We start from the raw sequence: 20,724 nt of genomic DNA, 5'->3' as shown, positions 1-20,724 counted from the left end.
GGAAAGGAGGAACGGAGAATTGGGAATACAGAGGGAAGATGGTTTTGCGGTGAGAAATGGTAGGATCTAATGAACTGACCGCAGATTGCTTTTGATCTCATTTTTTAATGTGTTAATTGGAAAAAGAAGATAGATGGCCCATGGGTAAGGCAGCGACCATGTAAGAAATGGATCCGTGGGGTCGGTGCAAGGTTACACGTGTTGAATTGTGACACGGGAGAGGGTTGGAATTTGACACGTGGAGAGTAACGAGTTCAAAAAAAAAAATAGCAGAACATTCCAGCTTTTCCTCTTTTCCTCTTTTCCTCTTTTTGGATGATAGCGCACCGGAGTCGGCATTGTTTTGCAACTCACTGTTCTAAACGAAGAATTTACGTAAAATAAAACCAACGATACAGCGGACTCGATAAAATGATTCAACACATAATATATAGAAATTATGTAAGCTCATAAATATAGAAATTGTATACATAATATTTAAAATAGCAGTCTATGATATTTCTTTCTTTCTGCAATCACATCAATAGCCTTTTTTTGGTTTTTCCTCAGTGAATTTAGCCTCGGATGGCCCAAACAGTACAAAATAATCTGGTCTGAGCCCAAACAGCTTTTCTGTATTGTTGATAAAGGGTCGAAGCCCATACTTTTGTCATTCAAAACAAAATTGAACTGTTCTGAATTCAGTCAAAAGAACTTGATATTATTTCTTCTATGAAAATAGCTATTTTTTTCAAATGAAAATACCATAATATTCAATGTCCCTACAAAAACTTAATATTATTTCTTCTATTCCCTTTATTTATTTAACTTTTTTATTTAGTTATTTTGAAATTGAATTGACAAATATACTCTTTCATTTTATATAAAAATATCCCTTACATTTATAAAATGAAGATGAAGCGTGTAATATTTCGTTGTCTGAGCGTATTCTTCTTGTGTGCTAGAATTTTTTTTATCTATACTTGTAAACTCAATTCTCTTTTCTCATCATCAATATTTACTATGAAAATTAAATATCCCTTCTCTTCTTTATATTATCTTTTCAGTATTAGTACTAAGTACTGATAACGGATTAATTGGTATGACCTTAAGAGATGTATCAATTCCGTCTAGACTTTGGATGGCATTATTGGTTTCTCCTCAACAGCCGCTGGGGGTTCCATACAAAACTAATGGAGAAGTATCATCTGGATCAATGACCACGTCTCGATGAAGGCTCATTTGAATACCTTCATGCATGGTTAAACAACGAAATTTTGATTTTGATCGATCTAGGTCATGATGTCGACAATTGGATTCAACAAGAATTAGATATGCACCGATCAGACAAATATCACAACTTTTCATAGAAATTTGAAGGACAAGTGCTGGTTAACTAAGATAATATTGTCAAAATATTTCATATTCGTGCTCTATACTTGACAGTAACTTGTAAGATTACTTACCATTCAGAAAGCACGCGACTCAGTAATATCTATAGCATTTCTGCTGGATTAAAATTAATTCAAGCCTCCACTAATTTAAGTTTTATAAAACGAGCCTGCATAGTTACAACAATTGATTGCTTTTAATATACACACAACATAGCAAGAGACATCAACTCCAAGGGCTAATCATTCCTTCCACCAAAACAGGGTCATGATTTCAATTAGCCTGCAAAAATCAAGTGCAGAGCAATTAGATGTGTCAACGAAGCCTATATTTGACAAACCCAAAACCAAAAACAAAAAAACAGGAAACAAAGCAAAGAAAATAAAATCAAGAATTGTGAAAACTTGAAAATATAAAAAACACAAAGGAGTTTTGGAATTGATGAACCAAACTTCTTATATCTGGACTCTTACTCTATGATATGGCCAGCTTCTGTAGCCATGTGGAGGAGGAACTGCTCTTTCCCTTGTCTATAGAGAAAAAAAGAAAAGAAAAAGAAATAAGAGGGACATATTAGCACCAAATTGCAAGTTTAATAACTAACAATTTTTTTGTCTCATAGAAATCATCTCAAAACTCAGAACTAGGTTACCTCAGCAGCATCTGGATAATGCGATTGCTTTCCATGGTAAGAGCCTACTAACAAAAAAGGAACTGCACTTAGAGCTGGATCAAGACTAATATATTGTCACACCAAATAATTTTAGTTTGCTACACAACCAAATTTTTTGTCACAGTGCGCCCAGGCAATTGAAAATATATATATTGTCACCCAAAACTGCGATTTTGTGCCAAAATAAAAAACAATATCTACATAAGGGGACAGAAATTAGCTATAGTTCTGCGCAAAATAGGCAACTTGCAACATTGAATATTGGACTGTAAATACATACCACTCGCATATCCAAAACTAGGGTTCTGGTAAAATGGAGAGGGCTCCGCTATCCCATATGGCTGTGTTACACCACCATAACTGAAAGAAAAAACCAATAATTAAACTATCATCACAAATACTGCAAACGTTATGCTTTAAAACTCAAAATGCAAATTTTACTGCATAGCCCGAAGATACTAAGAATTATCATACCAGTCATTTCAGGTGCCCATGCCTGATTCTACTGTATTGATAGTACATATGCCAGGACTATCACTCAGGGTCAGTGACTACCAGGTATGCCTAGTGTTGGAACATTGGTACATATCGATTTGTACTCACTGCCCAGTAAAACCTATCAATAACCAGGGCCCTAAATTTGTCATGCTATCCTCCAAACTTTGTTTTATTGTCTGTCTTCCTTGGAGAAAATAAACGGAAAAAAATAGACGGCAAAAAAAGAAAAGAAAAAACCTTGAGCTCGACGAACCATACATGCCAGGGTAACTGCTGTCGTACCGAGGTCGAGGGAATCCTCTCATATCAGAGTATTCTGGAACATCACTCTGCTATACCATAAAGACAAATCATCACATATTTTTGAGGACATAATAAAAAAGAATATAAAAAATATCTCAGTATATTTACCAGTGCAGAGTGCCCTCGCTTCCCACCATGCAAACTATGGCTGTGAGTTTCAAAGGTTTTCCCTAAAGATCATAATAAACAAATAAATAAAAAGCAAGTTGCATCCAATAAAATTGCGCTCCACGGTCTTAGCGAAAACCTAAAAATTATCAGAGATCATAATTTTAAAATCAAGAGACAAATACCTTTAGGATTACCCATCTCCTGATGTGGAGCGGGTTCCCTCAAAGCACGTAGACGGTCAGCGGGAATAGAAGACTTGTTGCCTATACATGAAAACCAATTTTAACTTTGTAATAACACTAATCATAAGAAGGGATATATAAGCTGTGCCCAATATGAGCATAATAGTGCTCCCTCCACCCCCCACCCCCCTGCAACCAATTTTGACACCAAAGTTGGGTCAAATGTCAGAGATAAGACTCCATTTCTGCACGGTTTTCCTGATGTGGTGGAGTCAGAACTCAGAAAATCACAATTGTGGTTTGGCATAAGAAATCAGTCACTTTAGGTTGCTCTTTCTCTCTACAGTCTACACAATAACACAACTAAATCCAAGAATATATTGGAAATATTCAACAAATGATAATTATTTATTAATCTCAATTTGTGAACCAATAAATAAGTGATAGGTATGAAGGAAAGAAGATAAAGGAAAAAAACCAAAATGAAGATAAGATTTTAGGAATAAGGAACAAACATTATAGATCATTCAATTGTGAAGGTTATAATGATAACCCCCAACCATAAAAATAAAAGGTAAAGAAACACATTTTGGAACTACAAATAAATTTTGTCCAACAATCATAAAACATAAAAGTAACGAGACCAGCCAAGTCGAACACCATCTGACAGAATCAGAATAGATACCTATATGGTCTCAGGTCAGAGATGTCACTCACATAGTCACATGGCAATATATAAAAGGTTCGCAATGGAGTTGAGATCCACAAATCAGGGATGCAATGTAGAAATGACAAAACATTCTTTTTCAAAACAAAAGATGGATCACTATGAGAACAAAAACTCACTTTGCAACGTCTTTTGTTTATCTTTCTCACTAGCACTAGGTCTCCCCCCTCCTTTCGTCATTTTTCCTTTACTAACTGGCTTAGCTAGTGACACCTTAATATTTACCTGAGATACGCCACACAAATCAAAGGAAAGACAAATGGTGGAGGTTCAAAAGACAACCAAAGTTCAAAGGTTCAGTAGTCAATTTTTACTTGGCATAATCTTAGGTTTATAGTCAAATATGAGCAAGATGTTTACGTGCAAATAGGTAAAATTTCTGGTTCAGTTTGCAAAAGATAATAAACAAAGATAATCTAATTGTCATATATTAAAATGGTTCAAAAGTCCAATAAACTTTTTTTCAATTCTAAGGGTAAAAACCAAACCTTCAATCCATTCTCAACCAATCCCTCCTTTTCAACAAATTCTATGCATGAAATTGCAGCATCTCGGTTTGTATAGTTAACAAATGCATAGTCTTTCCTCTTGGATGACGGAATGTCTCGGGCAAGAACAACCCGTTCGATCTTGCCAAATTTTTCAAAAATCTCTGATATCTTGGCCTTGTCCCAAGATAAAGGAATGCACTCAACAAACACAGATTTTACCTATACCAAAGAAAAATCAGTAGGATTTCAGAGTCTTGGATTAACACTGAAGGATAATATGGTAATTTGGAAGCATACTCAAGGGTCAAATCTTATCCGCAAGAAAGAATGATGACAAGCCAGAACCTAAAAACAAGGTCGGTATCCAAAGAAGAGTTGGTATCAAAGATTCACGAGTAATCAAACAACAACAGTCATGTATTAAAGTGTCAAATGAACTCTGGTAAACATAAATGCATTAAGGTGGATGGGACTAAAGGTAATATTCTGATTTGCAGACTCAGTTTGTTTTTATCATTTGTCTTTTTGGAGAGAACTGATAATATAACAACAACAAGGAGAAAATATTATAGAATATGAAATGCAAACGTCAAATAAAAAGCTCTCACATTAATAATGGGTAGTATAAACTGTGAGGCAATAAGTATAGAGTGTAAAGCACTAACATAAATATAGTTCCCATTCCAGGTATCTAAAAATGAGGAAAGGTGGCTTTTCGAAAATAGAACATAAAAGTTACTTTCACAAATTTAAAAGCAGTAGAGTTAATTATAATACACTTGCCTTTTTGCAGGCAAATAAAAATAAATAAAGTGGTATTTGGAAAATGGACTTTATATCAACCAAGCCTGATACAACATATTCAAAGAGGTAATACAAAAAATGATACAAAAGATGATATTAAGAATTACTCGCTTAGGGAATCATTGTAGTACCTTTGGGTAACAAAACAAAAGAATTACTCGCTTAGGGAAGATAAACAAGAAAATTGAGGCAGCTTATGGTACAAATTTAAACTGCCCAAGGCCAATAAAGAAAAACAAGTGATCCTAATGAATCAAATGCTTAACCTAAAAAGGAATAGATATATTCCCTTCGTAAGAATACCACGACCTTAAACATATCCTTGCTTGGTTTATACCAGAATTATAAAATGTTGTCATTTAATCAAGCATGTCCCCTGACAGCTTATGTTATAATACTATTAGCCATAATGACTCACAACACCAACACAAATATGTATAAACCAGAAATCGGCTGATATCCTGCTGCAGTATCACTATGCTCCTACACAATACTATGAAGATTTAATTGGAAATTTGCAACAAAATTATGTAATATACAAAATAAGCCCACCAACTGTAAGATCACCAGAAAAGATTTGTGGCATGCAACTGGTAACACTGACACACACACATACACACGGATAGTACCTTGAGCATCTCCTCTTCATCTGGCTCATGACATGGTTGAGCCCAATCAATTCTGACATGGCATCCTTTACTAAAATCTCCCACTTTGAGTTTTTTATAGGCGACTTGGGCATCTCTGTTGGTTTCAAGATCAAGGAATGCAAATCCACGGTTCAATTCTGGGTTTTGCGGGTCCTGCATTACAGTAACTGTGTCGATCTTCTCTATGCCAAAATCCTTTAACATCTTAATAATCTGCCCATAAAGAAACAATGTAAAATTCATAATAATTAAACACTGAAGTTTGCAATTTCAGCCAAAACTACTTGCAGATATTATTATAATAAAAGTTTCTGCAAAATTGCTGAACAAATTAAACATCATTCTGCAATTAGGTCCAAATACCCGCCCCCCAATAGTTCTAGTATGCAACTTATCTCAATTTAATTCAACCTTGCATCAGTTGAACATCTGTTATGCAATAATTCCGTAATTATTTTGAGGTTCCAGTGTACTTTTCCAATTTTGTGTTTACATGTATGATATTAGAAGAATATTTACCACTGTCTGAAAATAATACTGAAAACTAGCAACTATGCAAAGGAGGCTATGTATCAAAATGTAAAATATGTTTCGACTGCAATGTAAATGAAATTGCAGATCTAATAAAACTCACTTCATCCTTTTTCCATCTCTTGTCAATATTGCCAAGAAAAATGCTATCATGGTCCTCCACAGGGGCCGCGCCGCAACGCTTTCCACATATCTGAAGTGTTTATTCAAATATTAGAAAATGGTTGCAAACATATCCAGACAATTTAAAATATGCTACAAATGCAGCATAATAACTTGAAAGATATATCTCAATTATCCTTGCCATCAGGCTTTCACACAGTGTATTTTGTACAAAAGAATGTCATATAAGAAACAAAACTGTACGTAACAATTAAAAAATGGTACGGTGTCCACATTGTATAATCATACAAAAATAGTGGGGAACATTCATTGCAGCGGTTTCAGTGATTTATTGAGATTCCAAACTACTATAAGAGTACCAGGTTTACTCAGATAAATCACCCATATGGCGTGTTGATGAGGTAAAAATACTAAAATTAAAAGCAACCAGGTCCATTAGGTCTAGCAAGCACTGTGCAAGACACTTTTGAGTTATCAGTACAGCATTATCAGTAAAATTGGTAAACATTTTCTAGTTGTATCTTGGATTTACTACAAAGTTAACATAGATAGTTGACAACCACAACCTACGTATTACTTGCTATTACAAGCTTGCCAGATGTCAAGATCCTATTTATTCAGAGGGCTAGTAATTCATTAGCAAAAAAAGCTTGTGTTCCTTTACTACATGTATAACTTCTTCCATTTTTAACTTAACCAAGAGCAATATTGAAATGCAGAAGCTATTAGTATCATATATTTTACCAAATACTCTAGTTTCAAGTTAAGTATTACCCGTATTGAGAAGAATTATAACACTTAAAATTTGAAATCCAATCAGAAACTGCATGCACGGTAATATTACCCTTTATAAATTAAACGTAATGAAATTTTACAACAATTATAATTTGTTACCTCTACTTTAGAGAACATGGAAATAGCCTTTTTAGCTTGTGCTGGCTCCTTGTAGCGCAAAAAACAATACCCCTTATTCTTTCTCGTGTTGTTCTCTATAAACATTCTCACCTCAACAATTTCTCCCGCCTTTCCAAAAACAGTTCTAATATCCATTTCTCCGACTTCTTTATCCAAACCTCCTATGAATATCTCTGTTTTTCTTCTCTTTTGCCTCTCTGTTAGCCCTTCCATCTCCTCGGCACCCGCATTCGAGGTAGAAAATTGATTTTGCAACATTTTATTAGCCAATGTGGTTATGCTTCCTTGTTGCGGGCTAGGGTTTTCAGCCATAGGTTTCTCACCTCGGGTTACAGTTACTTTGGCAGGCTGCTTAGCTGGAGGGGTTATTAATTTTCTCTTTTGTTTCTCTCTTGACGCCACCATCTCAATTCCCTTCTGGGTTTCAGCATTGGAACATTGCTTCGATTTTACACCATTAGGACTTTCTTTATTAGAAACCGTTAACTCCTTCCCTTGGGCTTGTTCAGACTCAATTACACTATTAGAGCTACCTTTTCGGTTTAAGAGTTTATCGGTAATAATTAGGGTCTCTTCACATTTGGGGTTACAGCTCTCGGCCTCTGAATTTGCAGATACATTTAGGTTTTCCTCGGCACATTTTTTGGCCAAAAGCGTTCCCTTTGGAACAAACTTTTTAATAATCTTTTTCTTAATAACCTTACGAACCTTCCTCTCATTATTACTAGTACTACAATCAGCTTTCTCCTTTTGAATCTCATCATCGACCTTAATTTCACCACCATTAATTTCTTTCCTATTCACGGAACTGGTACTGATTTTATTATTCTTTGCCTCATCCCCCTCGATTTTAATAACTATCTCCTTACTTTCCTCACCATATTTCTTATCCCCAAGCTCAGAACTAGGGTTTTCTGTACTATTCCCCGCTCTCTCAGTGCTCTTTTCACCTTTATCCCCATCGTTCCCACCTACACTAGGGTTAACATCATGAGTTATAATACTCTTCTCCATTTCTTCTCCTGTTTTATTAATCTCAACACCACCTGACTTGGCTTGTTCCTCTGCTAAGCCCAATGCCACTTCTGCCGCTTTCTTAGCAGCCAACGTACCCTTTGGAACCATTTTTTTCACAATTTTCTTCTTTATAACCTTTCTCACTACCTTCTTAACTTTTCCCTTCACCGCGTCCGACTCCATGGCTTCACCAGATTTTTCAGTATTTGTCTCTGGCCCACTTGTCAGAGACTCACTGGTAGTGGTCATAACTTCTGTAGGCACAACTGGTGTTTCTTTAACAACAGCCTTAACTGGAGAGGTTGGTAGGGATTGCTCTGAATTAGCAGTTATGATTCTGTCCACCGTTGGATTCACTTTTCTTGAATCTATCTTTACATAGCTGTTAACATAAACCGACTCCGGCTCGGTCCCACCAGTCAAACAAGGTTTTTTTACCTTACGAACCACCTTTTTGACCACCTTCTTTAAATTGCTCTTACCACCAGTTGTATCAGATTGGGGCCCAACAGGCAGAGACTGAGAGCTTGCCGTCAAACCGGCCGGTACAAGGGTTCCTTGTTTGGTAACTTCCATTTTGATAGGAGAAGGCGTTTCGACCTTCTGTACGGCCTTGTTTGCACTGGGACCACCAGACAGGGATTGAGCAGTGGATCGTGCAGGGGGAGAAGGTGCGTCGGAAGTGGCCTGGAGAGGAAGAGGAGGAGATGGATCGGGTTTACGGGTTTGGATATTGGATTTGGATTTGGAATTGGAATTGGGGGTGCCTCTCTTCTTAGGAGGCATTTTGGCGGCGGTTGGTATGCTCCTCTCTTTCTCTCTTTGCGTGGTTCGCTCGCTGTTTTACAAGCGTGTGACTAGGGTTATTCACTGGTTAGAACTCGGTAGCAATTATTCCAAGGCGGGGAGGAAACAAGGTGCTCCGGCGACGAACTGACTTGTAAATTCTAATCAGAGCAACTTTCTGAAAGGAAGCAGATGCAGATGCAGATGTTATCTGGGCTGATTTTGAGCGAACATGGCCTGCCAGCCTGTCCGCTAATCCATGTAATTGGTTCTCTTGATTTTATTTTTTCCTCTGTCAGCCTCAGGCCTCAGCCCACTTTGGATTTGGATTTGGATTTGGATTTGGATTTGTAGTTGGTGTTCGTTATTCATTAACACAAATATTCTACGGGTTTCAAATCAAAAATAATAATAATAATAACACAAATATTCTACAGGTTTGAACCGGATTAGTCTGATTAGACGGTCAGGATTGAACTCAAACAATGTATTACCTCATAGAATTCAGACCCATCTGTCCTATCTTTAGTTTGATTGGAACTTAAATTTGGTTCCATCAAATCGTTTTTCTAACTGTTTTGGTCTGATTGAGTTTCTCTGTCGATTAATGCTTTTGTTAATCCATATTAATGCTAAGCCAAATTACAAAAAAAAAAAAAAAAAAAAAAAAAAACAGAGAGAGAAAGAAAAGCTAGCATGCTACATGTAGCATTTCCCTCATGACCTCTATCTTTATCCTTTCCCCTGCATACTCCTAGCTGCATCACATTGGCAAGATATGGAATAAGAGAAGAAAAGATGATTATGAAATTAAGAATTAACCATTTTTTTAGTCTATTTCAAATGAGCATGTTTGGCTATAGTAGAATAGAAGAATTAGATGGAATTGAGTCTTTATTCTCACTGAACAGATCCAAGATTGATGGAATTAGATAATATGGAATATAGAATTTACCCAACTTTTAAATTCCAAGAGAGAAATGGAATTAGATTTTGAGCCAAAATAGATAATAACCTGTGACTCTTTTACTCTTATTTTGCTGACCTGGATCCTTCTTTTTCATTTTTCATTTTCTCCTTCTTTGTTGCACACTTCTAGAGGAGAGAGAAATTCCTTCACCGCCTCTTCTTGGCCTATCTCCAGTGATTTTTCGAGAAAACAACATTTTAAAGGTTAGGAGAGTAATCTAATTAATTTTATCTTTTATATGAGATCTATCTTGAAGAACAAATTACAGTGAATCTCTTTCTTTCTTTTCTCTGTTCTCTCCTTTCAAAGTACTTCTTCCTTCTGAAAAATTATAGGATTTGAACTATTAAATAGTATATATTTCATAATATTTTATACTATTTTTACTTAATTTTTTGAATTTTTTTACATCCATGGAAGTTAGGTTTATTGCCGGTATAGGTATTTCGATACTTTTTTTTTACTTTATTTGTTGAGTTTGGATACTTTGATAAATTGGTTTTATTATATATCGTAAGTATCAAATATCAACAAATTTTACAAGTAAATTGGTTTAGATCAATATCAGTATATTTTGATACTTTAGTATTCATGTCCCGAAATTTTTATTAATACCCAAAATTATTATAAAATTATGCAATCTACATGCTTTTTTGTGGGATTTAAAAAATTGTCCCTTTCAGTTACTAAATAACCGGATCAAGGCATCAAGGCATATTTTTTTTCTTGATCAGATAACTAAATAATCATAAAGCATGCTTCGGTCCGATTATTTAGTAATCGGATCTTTGTTTTGGCAAATAGGAGACGCCACGTGATCAGACCTTTTATGACAGCTCTTGATCCTTTGTTTGTACGAATCAAAAATTTCTGTTGCTTTTATTTTGTGTAACATTCTGTGTTATCATTGGAGATTTATAACAATTAAAACGTGCTCTTCAAATTTCTTAGAAGATCCAACCGACTTGCACATGGAACTTGACTTTTTTCAGCGACTTTTCTTTCATGAAATGCAGGATTACCTGCAATTTTAACCGATTATAATAAAGGGATTTAAAAATTCCCAATTTTTTTTATCATCTTTGAAAATAGGGCTGCACAAAAATTCGTAGTTCGTGATTCGAAATAGTTTGTAAAAAAATTGATTCAAAATAATTCAAAATTAATTCAAACCAAATTCAAAGTAACGTGAACCGTTGATTTCCGCTGATGACTTATGTTCACTGATGACTTAAAAGTTAAAACATAAGACTGCTCAACTATAAGTCATAACTCGTAAGTTGTAACTCTCGCTCTCAGTTCTAAAACCGTAGATGACTTTCACGGTTTCACCTCTCGCTTTCGGCTACTACGACCACTTTTCCTTGTCGTAAAAAAATTCGTAAAAGATTCGAAATTGAGTTCGAAAAATATAAAATATATGAGACTTTAGATAATGTTAATTATTAGTAGAAAGGACAAGGCAATATTGTAAGCAACACAATATTATAAGCAAGGATAGCCCACAATATTGTGTTATCCTTTCTACCTTGTTTCACGTGTACTCTTTATCCAAAACTTGATAGCCCACTTATATCTATATATCTATATCTTAATAAATTATAATTGAATTAGAGTTCAAAACAGTGATAAAAACCGGACCAAGACATTAGTTGACGGTTTCATTATATAGAAATACACAAATAATCATCAGACTATAAAACTATAAATTCCTATAAATAGATGCATTCAGAATAATAAAATTAATTACCAAAAGAGCAACATTTATTTAAAAATGTTTATTATTTTATTAGTTGTTTATTAGAAGAATTAACAAATTGTCAATTTACAATTGACTATTTCTTCTTCTCCTGATTATTATTTTGCATTTTTTTATTGAATTTAAATGATATCATAATTTATTGAAATTGAAAATTAAAACCATATTAAAACAAATTGACAATTTGGTAATTAACTTTTTGAAAATCACTATTTAATTTTTTTTAAATATATTTTATATTTCTACTAATAATTAACATTATCTAAAGTTTCATATATTTTATATTTTTACGAACTCAATTTCGAATCTTTTACAAACTTTTTTACGATAAGGAAGAGTGATCGTAGTTGTCGAAAGCGAAAGGTGAAAGTCGTCTAGGATTTTAGAATTGAGAGCGAGCGTTACGACTTACGAGTTATGACTTAAGGCTAGGCAGTCTTATGTTTTAACTTTTAAGTCATTAGCAAAAAAAGTCATAAGTGGAAATCAACATTTCACGTTACTTTGAATTTCGAACTAGAATAGTTTGCGAACCTATTTCGAATGAAACAGATCCAATTTAAATTTGGTTTAAATTAATTTTGAATTTTTTACGAACTTTTTCGAATCAAACTCTAATCGAATCACGAACTACGAATTTTTCGTGTAGCCCTATTTGCAAAGATGGTAAAAAAAATGGGAATTTTTAAATCCCTTTATTATAATCGGTTAAAATTTCAGGCAATCCTGCATTTCATGAAAGAAAAGTAGCTGGAAAAAGTCAAGTTCCATGAGCAAGTCGGTTGGATCTTCTAAGAAATTTGATCCATTTCTGTGAAGAGCGCATTTTAATTGTTATAATAAATCTCCAATGGTAACACAGAAACTTACACGAAATAAAAGCAACATAAAATTTTGATTCGTACAAACAAAGGATCAAGAGTTGTCATAAAAGGTCTGGTCACGTGGCATCTCCTATTTGCTAAAACAAAGATGCGGTTACTAAATAATCGGACCAAGGTATTTTTTCCGATTATTTAGTTACCAGACCAAGAAAATTGATCCGGCGATTTAATCACCGAAAAGCATGTTTTGGTCCAGTAATTTAGTAACTGGAAGAGGCAATTTTCGAAATCCCACGATAAAGTGGATAGATTGCGTAATTTTATAATAATTTTGAGTATAATAAAAATTTCATACCATGTCAGTATACTTTGATAAATTAATATTTAGCATCCATGTCAGTATATGTCCATGCCAAGTAAGCCCCAATCTAGTGTATAAACATGCCCTAAAACATTGTGTCAAGACATTAGGTTAGTTAGGTCCAAACCATGTACTACTGGTACCAATAAACTCCAAAACCAGCACTTGTTACAAACCAAAAACAAAAAGATATCTAGATAATGAATTTAGCTAAACTGCTTTACACTCTAATAGAGGACATCTTCATGAGTGCATAGAAACTAACCTTACATTTTTTGGATTTTTCTACAATTTATAGTGAAGTTTCAAAGTTCAGATTTAAAAAAAAAAACTGGTACAATACTAACCAGGTACACAAACTGCCATGTACAAGACCCAAATTCAACCTAGTTAGAAAGCCCAAAAAACATATGAAATAAATCATAGTTACAGATCTCAATGTCTTGAGAATTTTGATACTAAGAACATCAAATTTGGATCTCTACTTTATTCTACACAAAATATATACATTTTTTTAATTGAGATAATAAACAGATCATACTCTATGGTTACATAACCTAATTTGTACATTGCCTTTATGAAGTCCAATCCTTCCCTGTTAAGGTTATAGCTACTGGCATGTATTGATAGTTATCAGGTACATAGGGGTTAACTGGTTTAATTTAACAATCCAGTCAAAATTAAGTTCGCACACTGAATCAATAGTTATCAGGTGCATAGAGGCTATGGTACTATGCATAGCTCGAGTTGGTCCGTACTATGGATAAATATCTCTGTTTTCGAAGTTCAAGTAGGCAAGCAAATTATACATATATTACTAAATCCAATATTTTTTTATAGTGCTATAGGTAATGTTGCAATCCGAGAGCCAAAATACCAATGTTAGTGTTCAGTCCGAGAGTGGACCGGTCGTAGTAAGGCGAACTAATTCACGGTTGAATCTTCTACAATTCTGGTACAGTACCACTGGTATCTAGAAACAATGCTTTAATCTTATTAAAAGTTTATAAAAATATGTTATTAAAATAACAGCAAAAGTTATAGGGGTTTAGATGCAAATTACTTTCTTACATCTTGTCAGGCCTTCATACCAACCCTATTACAAATATAAATTTTATTAGGACCTATCTGCATATTTTATAAATTTTATCTTATTAGTTCAAAGGGAAAAACCAACAACTTATTTTCATGGAAAAATACTTCTTACTGCCTAGTTTGAATAATTTTATTTTAATTGTGTATTTTCTTGTTATTGTTGTATTTATCATTCAAATATTCTGGTATGGAATGTACCAGTATATTCTGGTTAGAAATAAGACATGAAATTAATTAATTCTGGGTGTTTCTATCAAAATTTTATCTTATTAATTCAAAGGGAAAAAAGCAACAACTTATTTTCATGGAAAAATACTTCATTTTACTGCCTAGTTTGAATAATTTTATTTTAATTGTGTATTTTCTTGTTATTGTTTGTTCAGGAGTGTATAACTGGTAGAACAATGGTTTGATGGTAACAGAATCCTGCCTTTTGTCATGTAGTGAGTAATCCCTAAAACTTGTTTTACCATAAATTTATACCTCTTTAGTTTTCAATTAGTGGTGAATTCTGGATTTCCTTTAATGTAGCAGTTGTAATCATAGCTAGCTTGAACTGGTATGTATTGAGATTTGGATGGTGCTGTACCAGTTGATGTACCATTTTTAACAATTTCTTAGGTAAATTCAAGCTTAACCATGGAATACTGCATGCGTGTTATTAGGTTCAAGGTGTTGTTTATGCGCTATTGGAGCAACCAATGGAGGATTGTTTCAATCGTTTTCTCAATCTAGCTTGTGAAGTAGGATTGTTAATGGGTTTATTAATGGGTCTGTTATGGGTGCTGGTTGCATTTGTAATTCTTCTGTTTTTTTTATTTTGGTTTTAATTTCCCCTTTATGGGTATCCTAGTTGTAGTTTATTTCTGTTTTTGGAGAAGTCCAGTGCAATGCTACTGGTTGGAGGTGAACAGTGGTACCGGAAAAAGATATGAGTATGAGGCATGGTTCTCAGTGTTGGTTTTACCTTGCAAGGCCTCAAAATAGAAGTAACTATATTGAGATAAGCTGATGCATTTTTAGATAGAATTGATTAATTATGCTCCAAAGTTGGATGCTTAAGCTTGGATTTTTGTATGTTTGCAAATTATGTTGTACAAGAATCTACTGGTTTACAAGTTTCTATTGTTCATCTATACTTGTTATATGTATATTAATATATTTGCATATTCAAAGCAGTTGTACTGTATCTGTATCTGGAATGTACTGGTTTACATTCATTTTTTTGAATTCTGTGTTAGGTTATGCGGATTGAAATGAATTTGATAAATTTGCAAGGAATCAGTTAATTAAGATGCCCGACCAAGGCTAACAGTAAGGTGGTCTCTGCCTTGTTCGTTTAATTGTCTATGTAAAGCCCGTTGGTTGTTCATACAAATTTTGTCCGAATCGAACAAGGTCAGTAATAGTAATGAATGGGGCTTTGTAATGAACACAATTAAACGAACTGAAAATGAACAGAAACTTCTCAAGTTTGAGCCGGTTATGAACTAAACAATTATCATATAACTTGTGATCTGTATCGTGCATGAAATGAAACACGCTCATTAGCAGCTCTAATTAGAAGAACTGATATTGGGTGCGCCTTGTTATACTTTTCTGCTGTATACCTGCAATTGGTAGAGATGTTAACAGAGCAGTTTTGGCTTAAAACGGACGATACAATTGTCTCATGCTACATAGTAGGATACCGCACTGGATTTCGAATTCCTTTTTCTATCGCTTTACAGATATGTTAGACTTATAGACAGATGATAGATGGCCCACTCTGGATAAATTAACTCTGATAACTTGAGCAGGACCATATATACATTCTGACCAGGCTAGGCCTAATAAATTGAGATTGAAGATGCTGAATAAATTATTATAATATAATTTTATCTTGTAAGAATAAGATAGACTAAAAACATATATACGTACGTACGTACTTGTAAAATTATTTAATTCACAGGATGCACTGCACCTTAGCTACCCCGCAATGTCGATCATCTAAGCTAGCAGAAACGGTGCCAGTTCGCATGCTGAGTCCATGCACACGACTACACGAGACGTGCACCTTCTATGGGGATATCTCTTAATTCCATTAACAGTTCAGATTTGGATTGCGATGATAATTAATTGAATGAAATATCTATGTTTTTTTTCTTAAATATATCATTTTCACTATCTGCCTAAATAAATAATATTTAAAATTTATACACTATCAACACCCCGAAAATATCATGTAAGAGCAAAAGTTTCACAATTTCTAATTGAACATGGACCGAAAAAGGAATATTTATATATATACCTGTTAAGGCTGCACTGGACATCTCCAGCTATCCTACTAATGGACAGGAAAGCTGATTTATTTCTAACGTCTTCATCAGACATTCAGAATTTCATCAGAAGGTTGTTATACTTGTCTCATCTGCTCACGCTTCCTACACCTCTGATTTAGTTAATACTCGCCATAGGCCATAGCTTACTTAATCATGATTAATGTAAATCATAGTTAGAGATTTCAGGTTGCTCTATGTATACATATATAATTAAACTTAATTTGTATTCAGTTTAAAAATACAAATTAAATGAATGAATAGAATATTTTCAAACTATATATCTTCTTCTCTCTCAAAGTTTATAGTAACCGTAGATCTTCACTCTCAAAATACTCCCAGCCTTTTTTTCAACTAAAACAAAAAGAATAAGCGCGCGGTATATTGTACAATTAGGTAATAAATACATATTGCTCTATTATCAAGTGTGTGTGAGTAATAACCAATTGCGTATTTTAACAGATTTATAAAATGAGTATATATTCTAATATATTTAAAATTTTAATAGATTAGTAGTTCCTAAAAAGTGGTTATTATGCCTGCACAAAAAAAATAATAACACGGTAATCCAGTAATCCCATACTTGGAACTTTTGAAGTTTGAACCAAATAATATTAATGTTAAATACATTAGCCAAAATAAATCTTAAAAGGGCAATATATATATATATATATATATTATTGTGTCCAAAATAGTCAGTATCTGTGTCACTATGCGGACATCCGATTAATGCACAGGCGTAGATTGTAATTAACGAACTGTGATTAGGCTGTTAATTAGAAATTTAGAAGCTAGACCGAATACTGACAGCTGACAATTTCGTTGAGAGGAATCTACAGTGCAGACTGTTGCAGCAAGTATGGGTCCCCTCCGGTTTCGATAACACTGGAGCTATCCAGTAATCAAATTGTTTGCTATAAATAGGGATCAATGGATATGTTAAGGGTGGGATGGAAGTTCATATCCGTATTCATTACAAATTGTTTTTATCCATACTTTATATTTACCTGCTACAAATTATCTTATTTGTATCCTATCCTTATTATGATTGTCAGATAACGAAACGGTAGTGGATAAATAACATATAATACTAATATAATAATTATTTTTGTTATATATTAAATAAAACATTAAAACATATACATTTATTTTACAAATGAATTGTACTTTATTGGAAAAAAAATGTTGATCATACTAAACACAAATAAACCAATTGAAATACGCTTTTCAATACTTCTTAATATCTATTATATATATAATATATTTTATATATAATTACACAATCGGAGAAGAGGTACAAAATAGGCTTTAAATAATAAAAAAAATATTTATTCATATTTGTATCTAATAAATTTATAAAAAAAATCTTACTTGTACGGTTATACCTATCTTATCGGGTATGATGCGGATCGGGTAAATGAATAAAAGGGTAGCATTGACACCTCTAGTTATAAAAGTATAAATACTCTTATTTCATTTATCACTTCGTCTCCTCCCACTTGTGCTCATCTAGTTTCAGAAAGACTGAGACCAAACCCTGCGTCCTCAGTTTCCAGTGCGCCACAAACCCTAATACTAGCAGCCATGGCACCAGCAACAGCTGCCGCTCGACCCCTCGTGTCTGTCCAATCCCTTAATGGTTACATGGCCGTCGACCGCAGTAACAAATCCATGTCTGTGCCATTACCCGATGTGCTTATAGCACCAATCCGGACTGATGTAGTCCAAACGGTTCATGCTTCCCTCTTATGCAACAAGCGTCAGCCGTACGCTGTCTCCAAGCGCGCTGGCCACCAGACCTCTGCTGCTTCCTATGGCACTGGCCGGGCCGTGTCCCGTATCCCTCGTGTCCTTGGCAGTGGAACCCACCGTGCTGGTGAGGGTGCTTTTGGCAACATGTGCCGTGGTGGTCGCATGTTTGCCCCGACTAAGACCTGGCGACGCTGGCACAGGCGTGTGAACATCAACTTGCGCCGATATGCAGTGGTCTCTGCCCTTGCTGCCTCTGCTGTTCCATCGCTTGTAATGGCGAGAGGCCATCGGATCGAGGCGGTCCCTGAGATCCCTCTAGTGATCTCTGACTCGGTTGAATCGATCGATAAGACCTCAGATGCTATCAATATCCTGAAGAAAATCGGTGCATATGCTGATGCTGAGAAGGCGAAGAAGTCAGTTAAGATCCGTCCCGGCAAAGGTAAGATGCGCAACCGCCGGTACATCAACAACAAAGGCCCTCTGATCGTGTATGGCACTGAGGGATCCAAAATCATGAAGGCCTTCCGCAACATCCCTGGGGTTGATGTGGAAAAGGTGGAGCGCCTCAATCTGCTCAAGCTTGCCCCTGGTGGCCACATCGGTCGGTTCATCATCTGGACCAAGTCAGCCTTTGAGAAGCTTGACTCAGTCTATGGCACATTTGACAAGCCGTCAAATAAGAAGAAGGGGTTTGTCCTGCCGAGGCCGAAGATGCTGAATGCTGATCTAGCAAGGATCATCAACTCTGATGAGGTGCAGGCTGTGGTGAAGCCAGTCAACAGGGACAAGAGGAGAGAGTTGAAGAAGAACCCGCTTAAGAGCATCAGTACCCTGTTGAAGCTGAACCCATACGCTGCGACCGCGAGGAGGATGGCTCTTCTGGCTGAAGCACAGAGGGTTAAGGCAAAGAAGGAGAAGCTCCAGAAGAAGAGGAGCCCGCTTAGTGCAGTAATGATTTCTATCTCATTTTTTTGTTCATTTATCTTCTTAATTAACTTAATTTGTTAGTGTTGTTTCATGTTGTGCTACTTTTGGTATTATATACTCGCTGTTAGTTGTTACTATACAGTACTTTTGCCTTGGTATGTTTGTGTTTGTAGTGTTAATAACTTAATATTGTTGGCTAGTGTTGTTTCATTTTTAATTGGTTGTTAGGAGTATGTTTTTTAACATGTATAACAACAGTCTGCTTGCTTGTCAAATTGGTCAAGGCCTCACTAAAGTTTGAAGCAATGAGCATAAGTAAAATTTATTTCCCTTCATGGTTTGGAAGTTAGATGGCTCAATTGTTCTAATCAGTTATCTTCTTCTAATATCCAAATGCATGTCTGTGTAGTATTTGGTGGTCTGTTGTCACATAATGTTGGTTGGATTGTATTACCTCAATTAAACAACTCTGGATTATTAGTCTGTGTAGTTCTAGTTTAATTAAAGACCTGTCTTAATCGGATTAAAGAAAGTGCAGTAGAGGTTTTTTTATACAGACCTGATGTATTCTGGTTTAATTGGGTCTCTGTTTGTTAGGTCCTACCCTATCATTAGTGAGAACCATTTATCCTTTCCCTGTGCTGTAATTTTTGTTGCTATATATATATATATATATAGATATATATTATTGTTGGCTTATGTATGTTTAATTTTTTGCCTGGAACTGCTATTTTGTGATAATTTGCTCTGTACTATGGTGTTAATGTTTGCTCGAATTGTGACAGGAGGAGAAGACAAAGATCAAATCAGCTGGAAAGGCATGGTACAAAACCATGGTTTCCGACAGTGACTACACCGAGTTTGAGAGCTTCTCAAACTGGCTTGGAGTGACTGAGAACTAGTTCCCTGCATTGAGAAGTATTCTGAGCTTGTTAATGAGTCAGGTTATCAAATTTTGTCTGTGTTTTTGTGTTGCCTTGTCATGCAAGACCATAATTTGATAAGAGTTTATTTTGAGAACCTTTGTTCTTTAGTTTTTTCCAGATAGTTTGGTTTTGGATGAACGAGAGTTTTTGTTGTCATGTTGAATATATAGTCCTGTTAGGATTATCAGATTATGTTGTTGGCTGGTACTGCTTTTATATTATCAGTTTATTAAGTATTTGTTTAAATAATGCTAAGGAAAGTTTTCTGATATAATTCTCCAGTGGTAGTAATGTAGTATCATATACCTCACTTTTAAAGCAACCATTATATATAGCATTCGTACAGAGGTAATTCACCACTTTTGAGATTAAATCTAAAGATTAACAGAGAGAGAAGAAGAGTGGAGAAATTGTATTCATACAAGTAGTAAACCAGCTCTCTGAAGTTCTTATCAATACTAATTTAATTAGAGTAAGGTTTACAGCTTGCGTGATAATAAAAGACAAAAAAGGAATAACTCAGTTAATTTCTAGAAGAATCAGCACATAGCAAAGGAATAATTACGTCGGTAAACAAATTTACACAGAGCCATTTGAAACCAACTGG

The 20,724-nt window shown here is 34.8% G+C and overlaps 2 protein-coding genes across 7 annotated transcripts; one reads left to right on the top strand and one right to left on the bottom strand.

Annotated features, from left to right (window-relative positions):
* Positions 1-1,370: 1,370 nt before the first annotated feature.
* LOC144574278 (uncharacterized) lies at positions 1,371-9,369 on the bottom strand. Of its 6 annotated transcripts, none has more exons than XM_078324206.1 (12): positions 7,359-9,369; positions 6,445-6,534; positions 5,790-6,023; positions 4,354-4,575; positions 3,985-4,090; positions 3,139-3,219; positions 2,954-3,015; positions 2,780-2,874; positions 2,325-2,404; positions 2,024-2,070; positions 1,845-1,901; positions 1,371-1,653 (listed from the first exon to the last, which is right to left on the bottom strand). In XM_078324206.1, the coding sequence occupies exons 1-12, from the start codon at positions 9,180-9,182 to the stop codon at positions 1,645-1,647; spliced, it is 2,907 nt and encodes a 968-aa protein (XP_078180332.1). In that variant the 5' UTR covers positions 9,183-9,369; the 3' UTR covers positions 1,371-1,644. The 6 variants fall into 6 exon arrangements, 4 of the variants coding, with proteins under 4 accessions (XP_078180332.1, XP_078180333.1, XP_078180334.1 ...); XM_078324207.1 differs by having other exon boundaries at positions 2,024-2,067; XM_078324208.1 differs by having other exon boundaries at positions 2,780-2,871.
* An 8,724-nt stretch (positions 9,370-18,093) lies between these two features.
* Positions 18,094-20,274, top strand: LOC144574400 (large ribosomal subunit protein uL4-like). The gene is made up of 2 exons (XM_078324361.1): positions 18,094-19,212; positions 19,977-20,274. Exons 1-2 carry the CDS (start codon positions 18,094-18,096, stop codon positions 20,091-20,093), a joined length of 1,236 nt encoding a protein of 411 aa, XP_078180487.1. The 3' UTR covers positions 20,094-20,274.
* The last annotated feature ends 450 nt before the right edge of the window (positions 20,275-20,724 follow it).

This window comes from Carex rostrata, chromosome 22 (assembly GCF_964058835.1).
Source record: "Carex rostrata chromosome 22, lpCarRost1.2, whole genome shotgun sequence".
NCBI classification, from domain to species: Eukaryota; Viridiplantae; Streptophyta; class Magnoliopsida; order Poales; family Cyperaceae; genus Carex; species Carex rostrata.
Note: the sequence above shows the minus strand (reverse complement) of the source record. Positions and strands in the feature narration are given on the sequence as shown.